This window comes from Bos indicus x Bos taurus, chromosome 9, assembly GCF_003369695.1.
Source record: "Bos indicus x Bos taurus breed Angus x Brahman F1 hybrid chromosome 9, Bos_hybrid_MaternalHap_v2.0, whole genome shotgun sequence".
Classification (NCBI taxonomy): Eukaryota; Metazoa; Chordata; class Mammalia; order Artiodactyla; family Bovidae; genus Bos; species Bos indicus x Bos taurus.
Genome location: NC_040084.1, coordinates 83887782 through 83905429, shown reverse-complemented (window position 1 = coordinate 83905429; position 17648 = coordinate 83887782). Strand labels below are relative to the sequence as shown.

At 39.4% G+C, this 17648-nt stretch overlaps 1 protein-coding gene across 3 annotated transcripts in view; it reads right to left on the bottom strand.

Moving 5' to 3' along the window:
• ADGB (androglobin) overlaps window positions 1-13952 on the bottom strand; it is a 190460-nt gene extending 176508 nt beyond the window's left edge. For all 3 annotated transcript variants that reach the window (XM_027551777.1, XM_027551778.1, XM_027551779.1), the window contains exon 1: window positions 13417-13952. In XM_027551777.1, coding sequence (XP_027407578.1) covers window positions 13417-13490 — 74 coding nt within the window. In that variant the 5' untranslated portion in view covers window positions 13491-13952. The remainder of the gene's footprint in view (window positions 1-13416) is intronic.
• Window positions 13953-17648: the final 3696 nt, after the last annotated feature.

The window sequence follows — 17648 nt, the reverse complement described above, 5'->3', positions numbered from 1 at the left end:
AATTTTCCAAGCAAGAATACTGGAGTGGGTTGCCATTTCCTCCTCCAGGGAACTTCCTGACCCAGGGATTGAACTCGCGTCTCTTGCATCTCCTGCATTTGCAGGCAGATTCTTTGCCATTGTGCCCCTAGGAAGCAATATACACTGGCAATTATAGTCAATTTGGAATATTATTTTAAAGAAAAGAATTCTATTCACATTTACAATATATTATTTGTGGATACATCTCTATCAGTTCAGTTCAGTTGCTCAGTCATGTCTGACTCTTTGTGACTCAATAAACCATAACATGCCCGGCCGCCCTGTCCATCACCAATTCCTGGAGTCCACCCAAACCCATGTCCATTGAGTTGGTGATGCCATCCAACCATCTCATCCTCTGTTGTCCCCTTCTCCTCCTGCCCTCAATTTTTCCCAGCATCAGGGTCTTTTCAAATAAGTCGGCTATGGCCAAAGTATTGGAGTTTCAGCTTCAACATCAGTCCTTCCAATGATTGCCCAGGACTGATCTCCTTTAGGATGGACTGGTTGGATCTCCTTGCAGTCCAAGGGACTCTCAAGAGTCTTCTCCAACACCACAGTACAAGAGCATCATTTCTTCGGCGCTCAGCTTTCTTTATGGTCCAACTCTTACTCCATACATGACTACTGAAAAAATCAGCCTTGACTTGACAGACCTTTGTTGGCAAAGTAATGTCTCTGCTTTTGAATATGCTATCTAGGTTGGTCATAACTTTCCTTCCAAGGAGTAAGCGTCTTTTAATTTCATGGCTGCAACCACCATCTGCAGTGATTTTGGAGCCCCCAAAAATAAAGTCAGCCATTGTTTCCACTGTTTCCCCATTTATTTGTCACAAAGTGATGGTACTGGATGCCATGATCTTAGTTTTCTGAATGTTGAGCTTTAAGCCAAGTTTTTCACTCTCCTCTTTCACTTTCATCAAGAGGCTCTTTAGCTCCTCTTTACTTTCTGCCATAAGGGTGGTGTCTTCTGCATATCTGAGGTTATTGATATTTCTCCCGGAAATCTTGACTCCAGCTTGTGCTTCATCCAACATAGCGTTTCTCTTGATGTAATCTGCATATAAGTTAAATAAGCAGGGTGACAATATACAGCCTTGACGTACTCCTTTTCATATTTGGAACCAGTCTGTTGTTCCATGTCCAGTTCTAACTGTTGCTTCCTCACCTGCATATAGGTTTCTCAAGAGGCAGGTCAGATGGTCTGGTATTCCCATCTCTTTCAGCATTTTCCACAGTTGATTGTGATCCACACAGTCAAAGGTTTGGTATAGTCAATAAAGCAGAAATAGATGTTTTTCTGGAATTTCCTTGCTTTTTCGATGATCCAATGGATGTTGGCAATTTGATCTTTGGTTCCTCTGCCTTTTCTAAAACAAGCTTGAACATCTGGAAACTCACAGTTCATGTATTGCTGAAGCCTGGCTTGGAGAATTTTGGACATTACTTTACTAGCATGTGAGATGAGTGCAATTGTGCGGTAGTTTGAGCATTCTTTGGCATTGCCTTTCTTTGGGATTGGAATGAAAACTGACTTTTTCCAGTTCTGTGGCCATGCTGAGTTTTCCAAATTTGCTGACATATTGAGTACGGCACTTTCACAGCATCATCTTTCAGGATTTGAAATGGCTTAATTGGAATTCTATCACCTCCACTAGCTTTGTTTGTAGTGATGCTTCCTAAGGCCCACTTGACTTCACGTTCCAGGATGTCTGGCTCTAGGTGAGTGATCATACCAACGTGATTATCTGAGTCATGAAGATCTTTTTTGTATAGTTCTTCTGTGTATTGTCATGATTTCTTAATATCTTCTGCTTCTGTTAGGTCCATACCAGTTCTGTTCTTTATTGAGCCCATCTTTACATGAAATGTTCCTTTGGTATCTGTAATTTTCTTGAAGAGATATCTAGTCTTTCCCATTCTGTTGTTTTCCTCTATTTCTTTGCATCTCTATAAATACTGCTTTAAAACTTCTCATCTTAATAGTTAAAAATAAAATGTAGAATTTAAATAATAAACCTGAGACATATGTACACTTTAGTTGGAGTAACACACTTCAACTTAGCAATATTAGTAATTACATTAAATGTAAGTAATCTAGATACCAAAATTAAAAGGCACAGATTGTAAGATTAGATAAAAATCAAGATCCTACTATATCTATAAGAAATACTTTGTATATATATAAACAAATAATAAAGGGATGGAAGAACATGTTCACATTAATAAAAACAAATGCTTTAAAAGGATTTCAGAACAGAGAATATTATCAGGGATTGAAAATTTTAATTTCGTAATGATAGAAAAAGAAAATTCATTGAGATGATGTAATAAACCTGAACATTTGTTAATACATGAATCAAAATCAGATAGACCTATAAGAATCAAAAGATAGATTCATAAATATAGTGGAAATTAGAACTATCATTCATAATATCTGATAGAACAAGCTGATTGAAAATCAGTAGGGCTGTAGAAGATATAGAATATGGAATACTACCCATTGAAATTGGCTTAATTGACATTTATAGAACACTTCATCACAACAGACACATATTCTTTTCAAGAAAATATCATTTGTCAAATCAGACCATAACCCAATACATCAAACAATTCTCAATAAATTTAAAAGAATTCAAGTCATACAAAGTATGTTCTTTGGCCAATGGAAATTAAAAACCTGGAAACTTTGAAGATATTTGGAATGTAGATAAAACATTTGTGGTTAAGCAATGTGTTGGAGAATAAATCAAAAAGGTAGTTATGGAATATCTGGATTGAATAAAAATGAAAATATAACACCTTAAAATGTACAGGATGCCACTAAAGCAATAGGGGAAATTTATAGTACAAAATATCTACATTAGAGAAGAGTCAAATCTTGGAACAAAGTACTATTTCCACCTTAAGAAATGGGGAAGAAGAAGGCAAGTTAAATCTAAAATAAATTAACAAAAAAACATGAGAGCAGGTTAAAGAATTAGAAAACAACAAAATGATCAAGAAAAATCAGCAAGTCAAAAAGCTAGTTCTTTGATTAAACTCTAGTCAGGTTGATCAGGAATATAAGAGAGAAGATACAAACTACCAATTAGAAATGGAAAAAAGGACATTACTACCAACCCCACAGACATTTAAAAGATAATAAGGAAATATTACAAACAACTTTATGTTCATATATTTGATAACTTAGATGAAATGGATCAGTTTCCTGAAGAATACAAACTAAGAATACTCTGTAAAAAGAGATAGATTGGATTGGAGATGTTGAATATCCCTGTATATATTTATTAACAAAGTGAATTTAGCATTAAACATGTTCCCACAAAGAAAACTCCAAACCCAAATGGCTTCACTGGTGAAGTCTATGAAATATTTGAGAAAGACATAATATTAATTCTGCACTAATTGTTGCCAATAACATGAATGAATATCAGAATAATTATGATGAGTGAAAGAAGCCATACAAAAGCCACACAAAAGGAGCTTTATAATTCCATTTATATAAAATGCCAGAAAATGCAAACTAATTGACACTAACAGAAAATAGGACAGTGATTGCCTGGGGGCTGAGGATAGGGAAGGACAGAAAGAAGGAATCACCAAGAGATCAAGGAAAGCTTTTCAAATCATAGATCTGTTCATTATCTTGATTGTGTTGATGCTTCCATACGTGTGGATGTACGTCCACATTTAGCAGAATGCATTCTTTAAATATGTATGTCAAATACAATGCAATTTACTGGATGTCAAATTTATATGAATAAATCTGTTTTTTAAACAGAAAGGAAAGCCTGGGGATTTTAAAAGGCAAATTTAGGAAAATCCAAACATCACTTTGTGATAGCAATATTACCTGTTATTAGAGCCATAATATATAGTTTATCTTGATTCTGTGATATATTCTGCCAAGTCATATGCAACAAAATATATTTTGTCTACATATTCTGTCTTTCATGTATACTGTTCCTGGCAAATTAAACCTTGTATGATTTGGAGTTGGGGAAAAAGTCAAAACTGTCCTTATGTGTAATAGAAATAGTTCATACTTGCATTAATATATATTTGATAATCTGGTTATTAATAAAATGCCAATAAAACCACTTTTTAAAACTTAGAAGCACTTGTTAATCACCTACCTAGCAAAGATGACAAAATGATTAAAACATTCCTAGGTCACTTAACAAGATTATTTAATATAATGAAACATGTATTAATACATGAGTTGAAAACCAAAGAAAACTTTAGCTGACACAAAATCATTAAAGACTTCTAAGACAAAAAAGTTTGAAAAGAAGTAGTATCTTATTTACACACAAGCAGATACATTCTCCTATGTATGTTTTATTTAGATTACTTCCACTGTAAGGACGTTAAAAGTTCAATAACGTGTGAGTCTGGAATTTTGCTATTATTTTCTTTGATCATGCTGTTCAAGGTTGATTTGATTCATAGTGGGAGGTAGTTTATTTATGCAATGTGCAATGAGCATGCCTTATTAAGTAGGATCAGGTAATACCCTGAAGAAATCAGAATATGAATAGAATACACAATTGACTTAATTTGCATTAGGGACATTCTGAGCCATATTCTTCAGAAACACTAAATATATGAAGAAATAAATTGCAACCTCTAAAAATTTTTTTAATTAAAAATAGTTAAAGCCAGATTGTTATGTCAATTTTTACTCACTTGGTTTGATGAAAATTATTTAATTGGACATTTAACTTTAAAAGTTCAACATTTATCTATTTTTAATACACTGTACTTGTGTGTATGTGAAAATAAATAGGTGAGGGAGATTTTTTTTTTTTTAATTTTACATAATTGTATTAGTTTTGCCAAATATGCACAATACTGGATGCTTGGGGCCAGTGCACTGGGACGACCCAGAGGGATGGTATGGGGAGGGAGGAGGGAGGAGGGTTCAGGATGGGGAACACATGTATACCTGTGGCGGATTCATTTTGATATTTGGCAAAACTAATACAATTATGTGAGGGAGATTGAGATACAAATTTTCAATTACAAAATACATGAGTCAAAGGTAAGAAATGTACAGTGTAAGGAATATAGTCAATAATTATGTAACAACAATATCTTTGTATGGTAACAGGCAGCAACTAGACTTATCATGGTGATCATTTTGAAATATATAGAAATAGCCAATCACTACTTTGTATACCAGGACCTAATGGGGTATTGCAGGTCAATTATACTTCAAAATCAAAGAAACAAATAAAACTCATAGAAAAAGAGGTCAGATTTGTAGCTACCATAAATGGGAGTGGAGAGGTGGAATTGGATGAAGGTAGCCTAAAGTTATAAACTTCCAGTCATAAATGAATACTAAGGATATAAATTTCAACACGATAAATATTCTTAATGCTGCTGTACATCATATATATGAAAGTTGTTAAAAGAATAAATCCTAAGAGTTCTTGTCACAAGAAAAAATTTTTTCTAATTCTTTACTGTTGTATCTACATGAGATGACCGTTCACTAAACTTATTGTGGTAATTATTTCATGATATATGTAAGTAAAATCATCACAAAATGAATGCTGAGCCAAGGTAGAGAAGCAATTTGAAGGGAAAATCAAAATAATATGGAAACCAACTAAACATGATGGGCAAAGGTGGGTGAAGGTCAAAGATGACTGCTCTTGAAACTCAAGGTCACACAGAGGATGGTAATAAGATTCTCTAAAATGAACAGGGGAAATCCACACATTTGGGAGAGATAAAGATGACCTCCATCTTGGACATATTTAACTTGGAGTAAGAGTACATCCAAGTGGATTTGTCCCCTTGAACTTGAGCTCAATTACATGATAAGAACCACAGGTGTTAACTCAGTCATCTTTAATCATCATTGTTTTAGATGATCAAAAGGGATAAAGGAGAAGAGAGTGAAATAAGACCATAGGAGAATGACTTAATTTGGGGAGGCGGGGAGGGGGGCATGTGGAAGAAAGAAAACAGCAGGTCAGAGAGAAAGGAGAACTCTGGGAAGGGATAAGAGAGGGTAGATTTAGGTGAAGGGACACATGTTCCTATGAGCCCTCTTAAGCGATGAGGAGAAACAAAGGGAGAGCGCGAGTTGGAGGGGGCTGCTTCTGCTGTTCTGATCCCAGTGTACACAGGCCCCCAGGATCCTGAGCTTTTGCCACCTTCCAGGATCTAACACGGTTGAGCAGCAAAGCTGATATTTTAAAGAGAAAAGGCAAAACATGGTATGAAAATACATGAAGTAATGTCCTTAATGACTTTAGCCAAAATCCACGAGAGAAACGACAGGTTCATAGTACCCGTGGCCTAGTACACGCACAGGCTCCAATTAGCCTTGTGATTTTCTTCCTGAACTCATTCTTTGTCTGTGGTGCAAAGCAATCCCAAATCCCTCCTAGACTTTGACCCAGGGTGGAGCGAACACGTGCTGTGTCCTAAATTTATAGTTAATTCATTACAACTGTGAGCAGTTTGTACAGTACAGCCTTCACCTTTGACTGTGACCTCACCTGGTTAAACTCTCACTGTGTTTCTGGCTCAGACCTGGGGCAAAAGCAGGCAAAACAGAACATAATCCTTCCTGCTTCCTCTCCTTTTGCCTGTGTATCCACACGGTTTGGTGAACTGTAGTAACCTTTTATACTAATTTATAACTAAATTAGACACATGTTGCTCCTGAACTCAAGACTGAGTGGTAAAGAAATGGGAACAGAAAGGGGACATTAACTGAAGCAAAATATGTAATTTTGATATTCATCAGGTCAGAAGGATGAAATAAAAACAATCACAAAATATTTGGACTACGGTATTCATTTGGCACCAGAAAAAAAGTATGATTACATATATATATATATATATATATTCACTTCCTATAAAAAGTTTACTTTTAATATGTACCATATGTTAATTAAGCCATACAAATCAGCATGACTGTATCCCTAGACCCTGAAATTAACTAGCCTGAACCTACCTTAGGAAAGAATCTAACAAAATTTCAAAGCACCTAGTTGAATACTTCTGACAACATATACATGTCTTATTTGTGAAGAGTAAAAGAGAAAGATGAGTAATATTTCTACCCAATATTTCATATTATATAAATTATACGAAATTACACAAATTATATAAAAGTTATATTTCTGATGTCTTGGATACAGATTTTAGTCATTTTTATCTCACATTAATAGTTTATAGATTATTTAATTTCTTAATTTCAATAATCTTTTACCTGTAAATGTCAAAATAATAGTAAAGTCAACTAAAATATTTTTCAATGACCACTTTTGATTGAGGTAATATTACTTTGCTCTTTCAGAAGCATTAGCAACAGTGTTGTGAGTTTCAAAGTACAAATTTGACTTTGTTTTTAGGTAACCCTGAGGTACAAATTCCATGAGTTTGTGCATTTAAAATCTTTTTAATCTAATGTCTTCTACTCGTCTAATAATGGTGTAAACTGAGAAGGAACAATTTCTCCTCCAAAACTAAACAAAATAAAAACTGGTTGATTAAAAAAAAGGTTCATTGCCAGAAATGATTGTTAACCCATGTCAAGTTTCAACAAATTATTAAACAGATGCTCAGATTAATATTATTTCAAAGGGAGAACTAGTGGCAGACCCCACTAAAACTAACAGGGTATTCGTATCCTCATTGAGCAGGGCTTTTTAGCTGAGATACTTATATTTTAAAATATACAACAGATATGTATACCAGGCAAGAATACTGGAGTAAGTTGCCATGCCCTCCTCCAGGGGATCTTCCCAATCCAGGAATCGAACCCAGGTCTCCCTCATTGCAGGCAGATATTTTACCATCTGAGCCACCAGGGAAGCCCCCTGTCACCAAAGGTCACCTTTTAAATTGCGAGTCCTTAAGACATTACCTGGTGAGGTCCTCGGAGGTGACCTGGGAACCGTAAAACTCACTGTGAATCTTGAGCTGTTTTCTTATCTGCTTCTCTTCCTTCTCTGCCCTTTTATGTGGAGCTATAAGGACTAGACCTAGAGTTATAAAAGCCACCTCTCTCTCTCTCTCTCTCTCTAGTTCTCACACACATTTTTTTTTTTTTTTCTTTTTGATTTCTGGTGGTAGAGGAATGGGTTATCTATCATCCATCAACCACTATTGCATGGTTTAATTTAAGCAGCTCTTTCTTGGACTTGATATAACCAATATTTCACTTAATTTAATCCTCAGTAAGATATGTATTCTTCTATTTTATGTTGTTTACATGGTATTAATCATAATTCCACTCTTGTAATAGCCTTGTTTTCAATGTTTTCCAGGCAAGAATACTGGAGTGGGTTGCCATTTCCGATCCCCTGGAGAAGAAAATGGCAACCTGATCCAGTATTCTTGCCTGGAAAATTCCATGGACTGAGGAGCCTGCTGCTGCTGCTAAGTGGCTTCAGTTGTGTCCGACTCTGTGAGACCCCATAGATGGCAGCCCATCAGGATCCCCCGTCCCTGGGATTCTCCAGGCAAGAACACTGGAGTGGATTGCCATTTCCTTCTCCAATGCATGGAAGTGAAAAGTGAAAGTGAAGTCGTTCAGTTGTGTCCGACTCTTAGCGATCCCATGGACTGCAGCCTACCATGCTCCTCTGTCCATGGGATTTTCCAGGCAGGCTACAATCCATGGGGTCACAAAGAGTCAGACACGACTGAGCAACTTCACTTTCACTTTCATGGTATTAATCATAATTCCACTCTTGTAATAGTCTTGTTTTCAATGTTTTGTATAAACACATATGTTGATCTTTTTTTTGAGAATTCTATGAAATGTAAATGCACACTTCTGTAAGTATAGAAAAATTTGAGCTTTTGAAACATATTTCACCCTGTTTTGAAAAGAGGTCTAACTATATTCAATACCCTATGATAAACCATAATGAAAAAGAATGTGTGTATATATATATATATATATATATATGTATAACTGGATCACTTTGCTGTACAGCAAAAATTAATGCAACATTGTAAATCAACTATACTACAATAAAATAAATTTTTAAAAAGGGGTCTAATGATATTTCATCATCTGTAAGAATCTGAAAGGTTGCATAATTCTTGTTACTTCAACAAATTTTGTTTGTTTGATCTTGGTTTTAGTGTTCTATTGGAAGTGGAACAAAATTATGGAAGTATAAGCACCAAGTTGTATCCCTATCTCAAACTTGTTGTTAAAGTTCTACATATATTAGCATTTCAAGTGTAAGCATTAACACTTCTAATAACTTTTAATACTTGAATTGCATGGCTTCTTCTCCTTCTTTCCAGTTGTCTGTCATGTACACCCAGACTTATATTCAGTACTTCTAAGAAGATCAAGTGTTTGGCTTCTGTCGCTACAAATCCTTCCAGTGGCATCTAAGCAATGAAAGTACCTTGCAGGGCATACTAGTTTTCATACTAAGCTTCCCAGGTGCTTCTATTAGTAAAGAATCTCCCTGCCAACGCAGGATACATAAAAGATGCTGATTTGATCCCTGTGTCAAGAAGATACCTGGAGGTGAAAATTGCAACCCACTCTGGTATTCTTGCTGTAAAATCCCATGGACAGAGGACCCTGGCAGGCTATTGTCCATAGGGTCCCGAAGAGTCAGACACAACTGTAGTGACTTAGCACATCACTAGTTTTCAAATTGATTAAGTTGGTTTATAATTTCAAATTGTTATTAGGTGCTAATAATGAAATACATGGAAACCACTCCAGTATTCTTGTCTGGGAAATCCCATGGAGAGAGGAGCCTGGTGGGCTACAGTCCATGCAGTCTCAAAGAGCTGGACATATGACTGAAGTAACTTATCACGCAAGCACACAGAGTTTTAAAAAATCTGAAAGAATCATGGAAGTTTGGAGTTAGAGAAGAAAAAAAGAGCAGGGAGGACAGGGGATGTTGAATGGGAGCAATTTCAGGTAGATGGCCCTTCATGTAAAGGAGAAAAACTTGAATACTGGCAGAGAAAAATGACACGCCAATGTCAGAAAAAATGGTCCAAAGGTGAGCCCTAGATCAGAGATTTTATTCTTGCTGATACGAAGAAATGGGGAATACATAAAATAGAAGTAAATTAATCTAATGTGAAAACTGACAGCTTAGTTACCTGGCGTACTTAGTCTTGGTGATTCAAAGTCATGTTTATTTATGAATTTGGTGACAACTGGACATACAGTGTTCTGCTTTTTCAGTTGAAACTTTTCAGTTTTTGAATTTTGCCAACAGTGGACCAGATCAGAAAGGGAGGGAGAACTGGGGTTCAATCAAATTTAGAAGGAATGAAACCAAGCCAGGCAACTGAACTATGAGCTCATTAATAAACAAATGGCAAATGGTTATTATGTGCTAGCCACTCAGCTAGGCAACAGCCAGACATGATCCTGTCCCCAGTTTGACACACAACTTTAGAGAATACAAGAAATCTGTTACAGATGGCAGCTGTAGGACAATAAAGTTTAGTGGGACAGCCATTTTCAAAGCTCTGAATACATCTTCTCTCACTTCTGGACTTGGGACCATGTCAGAGTTAGTTGCATTTATTGGATGTATAACCATAAGGTGTGGTGAAATAATAGCATATGAAAACTTACACTGTCACCAGTATATTTCAAGTGACAATTACATTGGAGCCTGGCTAGACTTTGATCCCTGGGCTCCATACTTCTGTGTGCTTAGTCGTTTAGTTGTGTCTGACTCTTTGTGACCCCATGGACTACAGCCTGCCAGGGTCCTCTGTCCATGGGGATTCTCCAAGCAAGAATATTGGAGTGTGTTGCCTCTTTCAGGGGATCTTCCCAATCCAGGTATCAAACCCAGGTCTCTAGCATTGCAGTCAGAGTCTTTACCAACAGAGCCACCAGGAAAGCCCATGCTAGGTGACACCTAATCTATGACTTGTCCTGATGTCTATCATTAGTTCTTCAGTAAAACTTAGAGGATAAACATGATTTACAATGGATTTCACATCCTATTATATAATGTTACAGCAAAATCTAATGATTTAATGTTTAATACACAATAGCTAGTTTCTAGCAAAGCCTAGATATTGTATAACTATTTGGCCTTATCTTTATTTTCATAAATATATATGTATATTTATGTACTTTTATTGCTATAATTCAATTCAGATATTTTCAGGAAAAAATAAGCATCATCTCAAAAAGAAATGGGATGCCCCAGTAAGGAACGAGTTAACAGCTTATCTGCAGGGAGTTTATCTCTATCGTGTGATAGAATCACCACAAAACTAGGCCAGGTACTGTGTTTTATGGTATCTGGTTTGAACAGCTTTTTTTTTTTTAAATGGGAGTTAATGACCTCATCTCTTTCAGCATATAAACTCTCTAAAATCAAATCACAGCTCTGTAAGAGCTGTGAGCCTTTAATGTGCATTAATTACAATCATCACTAAATTTGCTTTCTTTTTTTGGTGTATTCAAAAACTCATTTGCAATCCTGTTATTGTTTCTTATTTAATCACTGTCATTCACTCATTCATTAAATAAATATTTTTGAGTGCCTACTATATATGACCCAAACATCACTTTAGGTACTTAGGATTCAATAGTGTATAAAACAGAAGAAAAATTATTGCCTTCAGGGAACTATTTTTATTAGGATGACATATGAGTAACCATAATTTTAAAGCAAAATATATAGCATGCTAGTGAGAAAAACAATTAATGACAGAATAAAGTGCAAAGGAAAAACAGGGAGTTCTTGGTTTTGTCAGAAAAGTGGGGATTGCAACTTTAAACTAGCTGGCCAAAGAAGCTAACATGAACAAATGGCATTGAGCTAGATATCTAAAAGACGTGAGGGAGAAAGCCACATGGAAATGGCTTTCTAGCAGAGGAAATAGCCAGAGCAAAAGCCCTGGGGTAGGTATTCCAGGATGTGAAAAGGACAGTATGTGAACCAAGGGGAAGTAAAGTCAGAAATGAACAGGGGAAAAGGGAAAAGACCCTGATTCTAAATATAACAGTGTAGGACTGTCCTACCCTGGTATGTATCACAAGAGCAATTCTGTTAAAAATGACTTATGTATGTAAAATAATAACTGAAATTTAAGTCACTAATAAAATGAATGGATTATCTGCCAGGAAGCTGGAAGCCTGCTTATGAGAGAGAACAGAACTGGGAACTAGAGAATCTCAGATGTGGGAATGAATGTGGGAGAGGAGTTCAGGGAGAGAAAAAGTTTAAAGAGAAGGCATCAGTGAACAGAAGTTCAACACGGGATTCTTCAGGTGAAGACAGAGATGAAGAACTGCTGCTGCTACTAAGTCGCTTCAGTCATGTCCAACTCTGTGCTACCCCATAGATGGCAGCCCCCCAGACTCCTCTGTCCATGGGACTCTCCAGGCAAGAACACTGGAGTGGGCTGCCATTTCCTTCTCCAATGCATGCATGCATGCTAAGTCACTTCAATCGTGTCCGACTCTGTGCGACCCTACAGACGGCAGCCCATCAGGCTCCTCTGTCTATGGGATTCTCCAGGCAAGAATACTGCAGTGGGTTGCCATTTCCTTCTCTGAGATGAAGAACTAGCCATCCAAAATCTAAGAGTCCAAGTAAAAATAATCTACAGTCCACCCCTCACAGGCACAGTGGGGAAAACATGAATGATCCCCCTGAAGTAGGTTTAGCAGCTGGAGCTCTCTTATAAATTTTGTAAGTTCAAAGGGGCGGGGGCGGGGATGGGGGGGTGAACGGGGCGGGGAACCCAGAGGGGGCGGAAAACATAATAAGGAGGTACATTCACAGCAAAAACCACCCCAGATCAGAGAGGCATCATTTAGATTCCATGAACTAGAGTCTGTATACTTAATCGGAGTAAACGTTGGTAACGTGAATTACATATCTATATAGTTTTAACTTTTAAAAACCATTTCATGTCTGATAGAATCTGACTAAAGCTCTTCAGTTGTTAGATGGGGCAAATACAAACAGGATTCATCAGCAAGGTGAAAGGTCTCTCTGCTGAGACTGGGCCCATGCAGATCTGGTCCTAACCTTGAGCCTCGCCTCTCTGGTAAGGAAGCCACAGCCCTTCCAAGTGCCTGGGTGGACCCTGAAGAGGAGGAGCGGCAGGAAAGGGTGGGAGGTTCGTGGACTGGAGCCAGAAGTGCAGCCACCCCGCCAAGCAGCTGAAACAGGGAAACCGGGGGCTCTGGGAGGAAGTGGATCCAGGCAGGCATGGACGAAGAATGAGGGCAAGAGTCTCCCAGGTCCGGGTTCTTACAGACGGTAAAGAAGCTGGAGGAGGCCATCTAAACTCCTGCCTTGGCAGAGTTTGCTACAGGGAAGCCGAGTCGGGACAAGGGGAAAGGACATAGGATCAAGCCGGCGGTGGGATGGGCAGGCAGAGGTCCCTTACTCTTTAGATTTATCCGATCCGTGCGCCGAGTTGATACGATGCACCTCTTTCTTCCTGGCTTGTTTGGTGGTCATGGCAGAGGTAGCCCCAGGCAGGAGCTGAGCTCTGAAGGAAGAGCCGCCTCTGCCGCCCTGGCTACGCGTCTGCCGTTGCTAGGAGACGGCCAGTGCGCGTCCTGCAGCCGCGGTGCAGGTGCTGGTCAGGTTTTAGCTGGGGCGGCCCTAGCGAAGGCAGCTCTGAGGTTGCAAAGGGACTGCGAACGCCTAAGAGCTCAGGTCTCCCCAGCGGGGTGGAAATCTAGGGGTTGGGTGTCCGGAGGAAGCCGGCCCGGGCGTGGATTTGACCATAGGATTGATAGGTTCTGATAAACTGGAGTTTTTCTATCAGGCTGACTCTGCCAGGCTTTGCTCTTCGGAAGCATATACCTCGATTAACTCTTTTGGATTTGAAGACATATACTATAAAAGTCTTCCAGGTGGCGCTAGTGATAAAGAACCGGTCTGTCAACGCAGGAGACTTAAGAGACCAGGGTTCCATCCCTGAGTGGGGAAGATCCCCTGGAGGAGGAAACAGTAACCCACTCCAGTATTCTAGTTTGGGAAATCCCATGGGCAGAGGAGTCTAGCAGGCTACAGTCCATGGGGTGCCCAAGAGTGGGACACAACTGAAGTGACTTAGCACACACTGTGCAAATCCCCTTTCCCCAGGTCTTTTCTCCTTTGAACAAGTTCCTCTACTAATAATTAAGGAGACATTATGAACACAATGAATTTGTCAATGGCTCAATCGAGGTTTCAATAATGAATACAGTGGGTACAGGGGGATCTCTGCAGGGAAGGCAGGATCATGATCTTAGTCACTTAAGGTTTGATAATGATATCTGTGATTAAAGAAGTTGGGGGTCTTGTGAGAGTTGGACTATAAAGAAAGCTGAGTGCCGAACAATTGATGCTTTTGAACTGTGGTGTAGGAGAAGACTCTTGAGAGTCCCTTGGACTGTGAGGAGATCCAACCAGTTCATCCTAAAGGAAGTCAGTCCTAGGTGTTCATTGGAAGGACTGATGTTGAAGCTGAAACTCCAATACTTTGGACACCTGATGCGAAGAGCTGACTCATTGGAAAAGACCCTGATGCTGGGAAAGATTGAGGGCAGGAGGAGAAGGGGATGACAGAGGATGAAATGGTTGGATGGCATCACCGACTCAATGGACATGGGTTTAGGTGGACTCCGGGAGTTGGTGATGGACAGGGAGGCCTGGCGTGCTGTGGTTCACGAGGTCGCAAAGAGTCAGACACGACTGAGTGACTGAACTGAACTGAACTGGGTTGTTCACATGAAAGAATAAATCCAGGTCATGGAATGGAGTGGCCTTTGATAATTTACTTGAGAAGATGCTGGAGCCAGAAGACCCAAATTGAAGCAAACCATGACCAATTAAGCCTCTGGCTTAATGGTCATTCAGTCCTGCTGATATTTGTAGTTACCTTGCCTTGGGCAAGTTCCTCCTTTTAAGCCTCCAGTTTACTTACTTGTACTTACTTGGGTTTCCCTCATAGCTCAGTTGATAAAGAATCTGCTTGCAATGCAGGAGGCCTGGATTCGATCCCTGGGTCAGGAAGATCCTCTGGAGGAGGAAATGGCAACCCACTCCAGTAGTCTTGCCTAGAGAATCCAAATAGAAAGGGAGCCTGGGAGGCTATAGTCAATGGGGTCGCAAGAGTCCAAGAGCCAGACACGACTTAGCGACTAAACCACCGCCATATTTTCAGGCACTGATTTACTTACTTGTAAACATGAGATGTTAATACCTAACACAAGTCTCTTATGAGGATAAATGAGATGTATTTAAAATACTTAGCACACAATGAAAGCACAGAAAATAGGGGCTCCTGCTTCAAAATGCCTTCAAAGACCAGGCAGATAACGTGAATGAATGAAGCTGAGAAATGCTTGGATTGAGAACACTTTTAAGGGCATTAAAATAAAACCAAATATTACTCTGGCCCAATGTAATCTCAGTTTAGAGAGATTTAACTATCCACAGGCCTGAAGTTTAGAGCCCCTCATATTAGATGGCCTCTTCCATTAATCTAGAGATAATTGTGTGTGTGTGTGTTTAGTCCTGCAGTCATGCCCAGCTTTTTGTGACCCCATGGACTGTAGCCTGCCAGGCTCCTCAGTCCATGAGGATTCTCCAGGCAAGAATACTGGAGTGAGTTGTCATGCCCTCCTTGGGGGATCTTCCCAACCCACAGATTGAACCCAGGTCCCCCGCATTGCAGGAGGATTCTTTACTGTCTAAGCCATCTGCAGTTCAGTTCAGTTCAGTTGCTCAGTTGTGTCTGACTCTTTTCGACCCCATGAACCACAGCATGCCAGGCCTCCCTGTCCATCACCAACTTCTGGAGTTCACTCAAACTCATGTCCATTGAGTCGCTGATGCCATCCAGCCATCTCATCCTCATCCCTTCTTCTCCTGCCCCCAATCCCTTCCAGCATCAGAGTCTTTTCCAATGAGTCAGCTCTTCACATGAGGTGGCCGAAGTATTGGAGTTTCAGCTTTTGCATCAATCCTTCCAATGAACACCCAAGGACTGATCTCCTTTAGAATGGACTGGTTGGATCTCCTTGCAGTCCAAGGGAATCTCAAGAGTCTTCTCCAACACCACAGTTCAAAAGCATCAATTCTTCGGTGCTCAGCTTTCTTCACAGGCCAACTCTCGTATCCATACATGACTACTGGAAAAACCATAGCCTTGACTAGACGGACCTTTGTTGGCAAACTCTCTGCTTTTGAATATGCTATCTAGGTTGGTCATAACTTTCCTTCCAAGGAGTAAGTGTCTTTTAATTTCATGGCTGCAATCATCATCTGCAGCGATTTTGGAGCCCCACAAAATAAAGTCTGACACTGTTTCCACTGTTTCCCCATCTACTTCCTATGAAGTGATGGGACCAGATGCCATGATCTTAGTTTTCTGAATGTTGAGCTTTAAGCCAACTTTTTCACTCTCCTCTTTCACTTTCATCAAGAGGCTCTTTAGCTCCTCTTCCCTCTCTGCCATAAGGGTGGTGTCATCTGCGTACCTGAGGTTATTGATATTTCTCCCGGAAATCTTGATTCCAGCTTTTGCTTCATTCAGCCCAGTGTTTCTCATGATGTACTCTATATATAAGTTAAATAAGCAGGGTGACAATATACAGCCTTGACGAACTCCTTTTCCTATTTGGAACCAGTCTGTTGTTCCATGTCCAGTTCTAACTATTGCTTCTTGACCTGCATACATGTTTCTCAAGAGGCAGGTCAGGTGGTCTGGTATCTCCATCTCTTGAAGAATTTTCCACAGTTGATTGTGATCCACACAGTCAAAGGCTTTGGCATAGTCAATAAAGCAGAAATAGATGTTTTTCTGGAACTCTCTTGCATTTTCCATGATCCAGCAGATGTTGGCAATTTGATCTCTGGTTCCTCTGCCTTTTCTAAAACCAGTTTGAACATCTGGAAGTTCATGGTTCATGTATTGCTGAAGCCTGGCTTGGAGGATTTTGAGCATTACTTTACTAGCGTGTGCTGCTGCTGCTTCTGCTAAGTCGCTTCAGTCATGTCCAACTCTGTGCAGGAGGAGGGCTGAGAGGAGCTACTCCACGTTCAAGATCAGGAGGGGTGACCATAAGGAGATACCCCTAGTCCAAGGTAAGGAGCAGCGGCTGTGCTTTGCTGGAGCAGCCGTGAAGAGATACCTACATCCAAGGTAAGAGAAACCCAAATAAGACGGGAGGTGTTGCGAGAGGGCATTAGAGGTCAGACACACTGAAACCATAGTCACAGAAAACTAGTCAATCTGATCACAGGGACCACAGCCTTGTCTAACTCAATGAAACTAAGCCATCTTACCCATCTTTAAATAAAGACATTCCCTCTGTTCTTGGAACTGTTCATTGGCCCAGCTCTACAGGAGAGAAGCAGGTTCCTGAAAAGTAAATCTTTGAACTGCTCTGAGGAATCAATGCCTAGTCTTCATTCAACATGGCTTTTGCTTTGTCAGACTGTGTTAGTCTTATTGGGGTTTACAAAGGTGACAATCAGACAGCAACCTCTTTGTATTCTATCTGCAAGGTAAAGGACTTCTATCAGCTGTGCTAATATTATGACTGCAGAAATGCCCTACGAACAGCTGTATATGTGAAGAGAAGGAAGACATCTTGAGCACTCTGCCTCATTTATCACAGG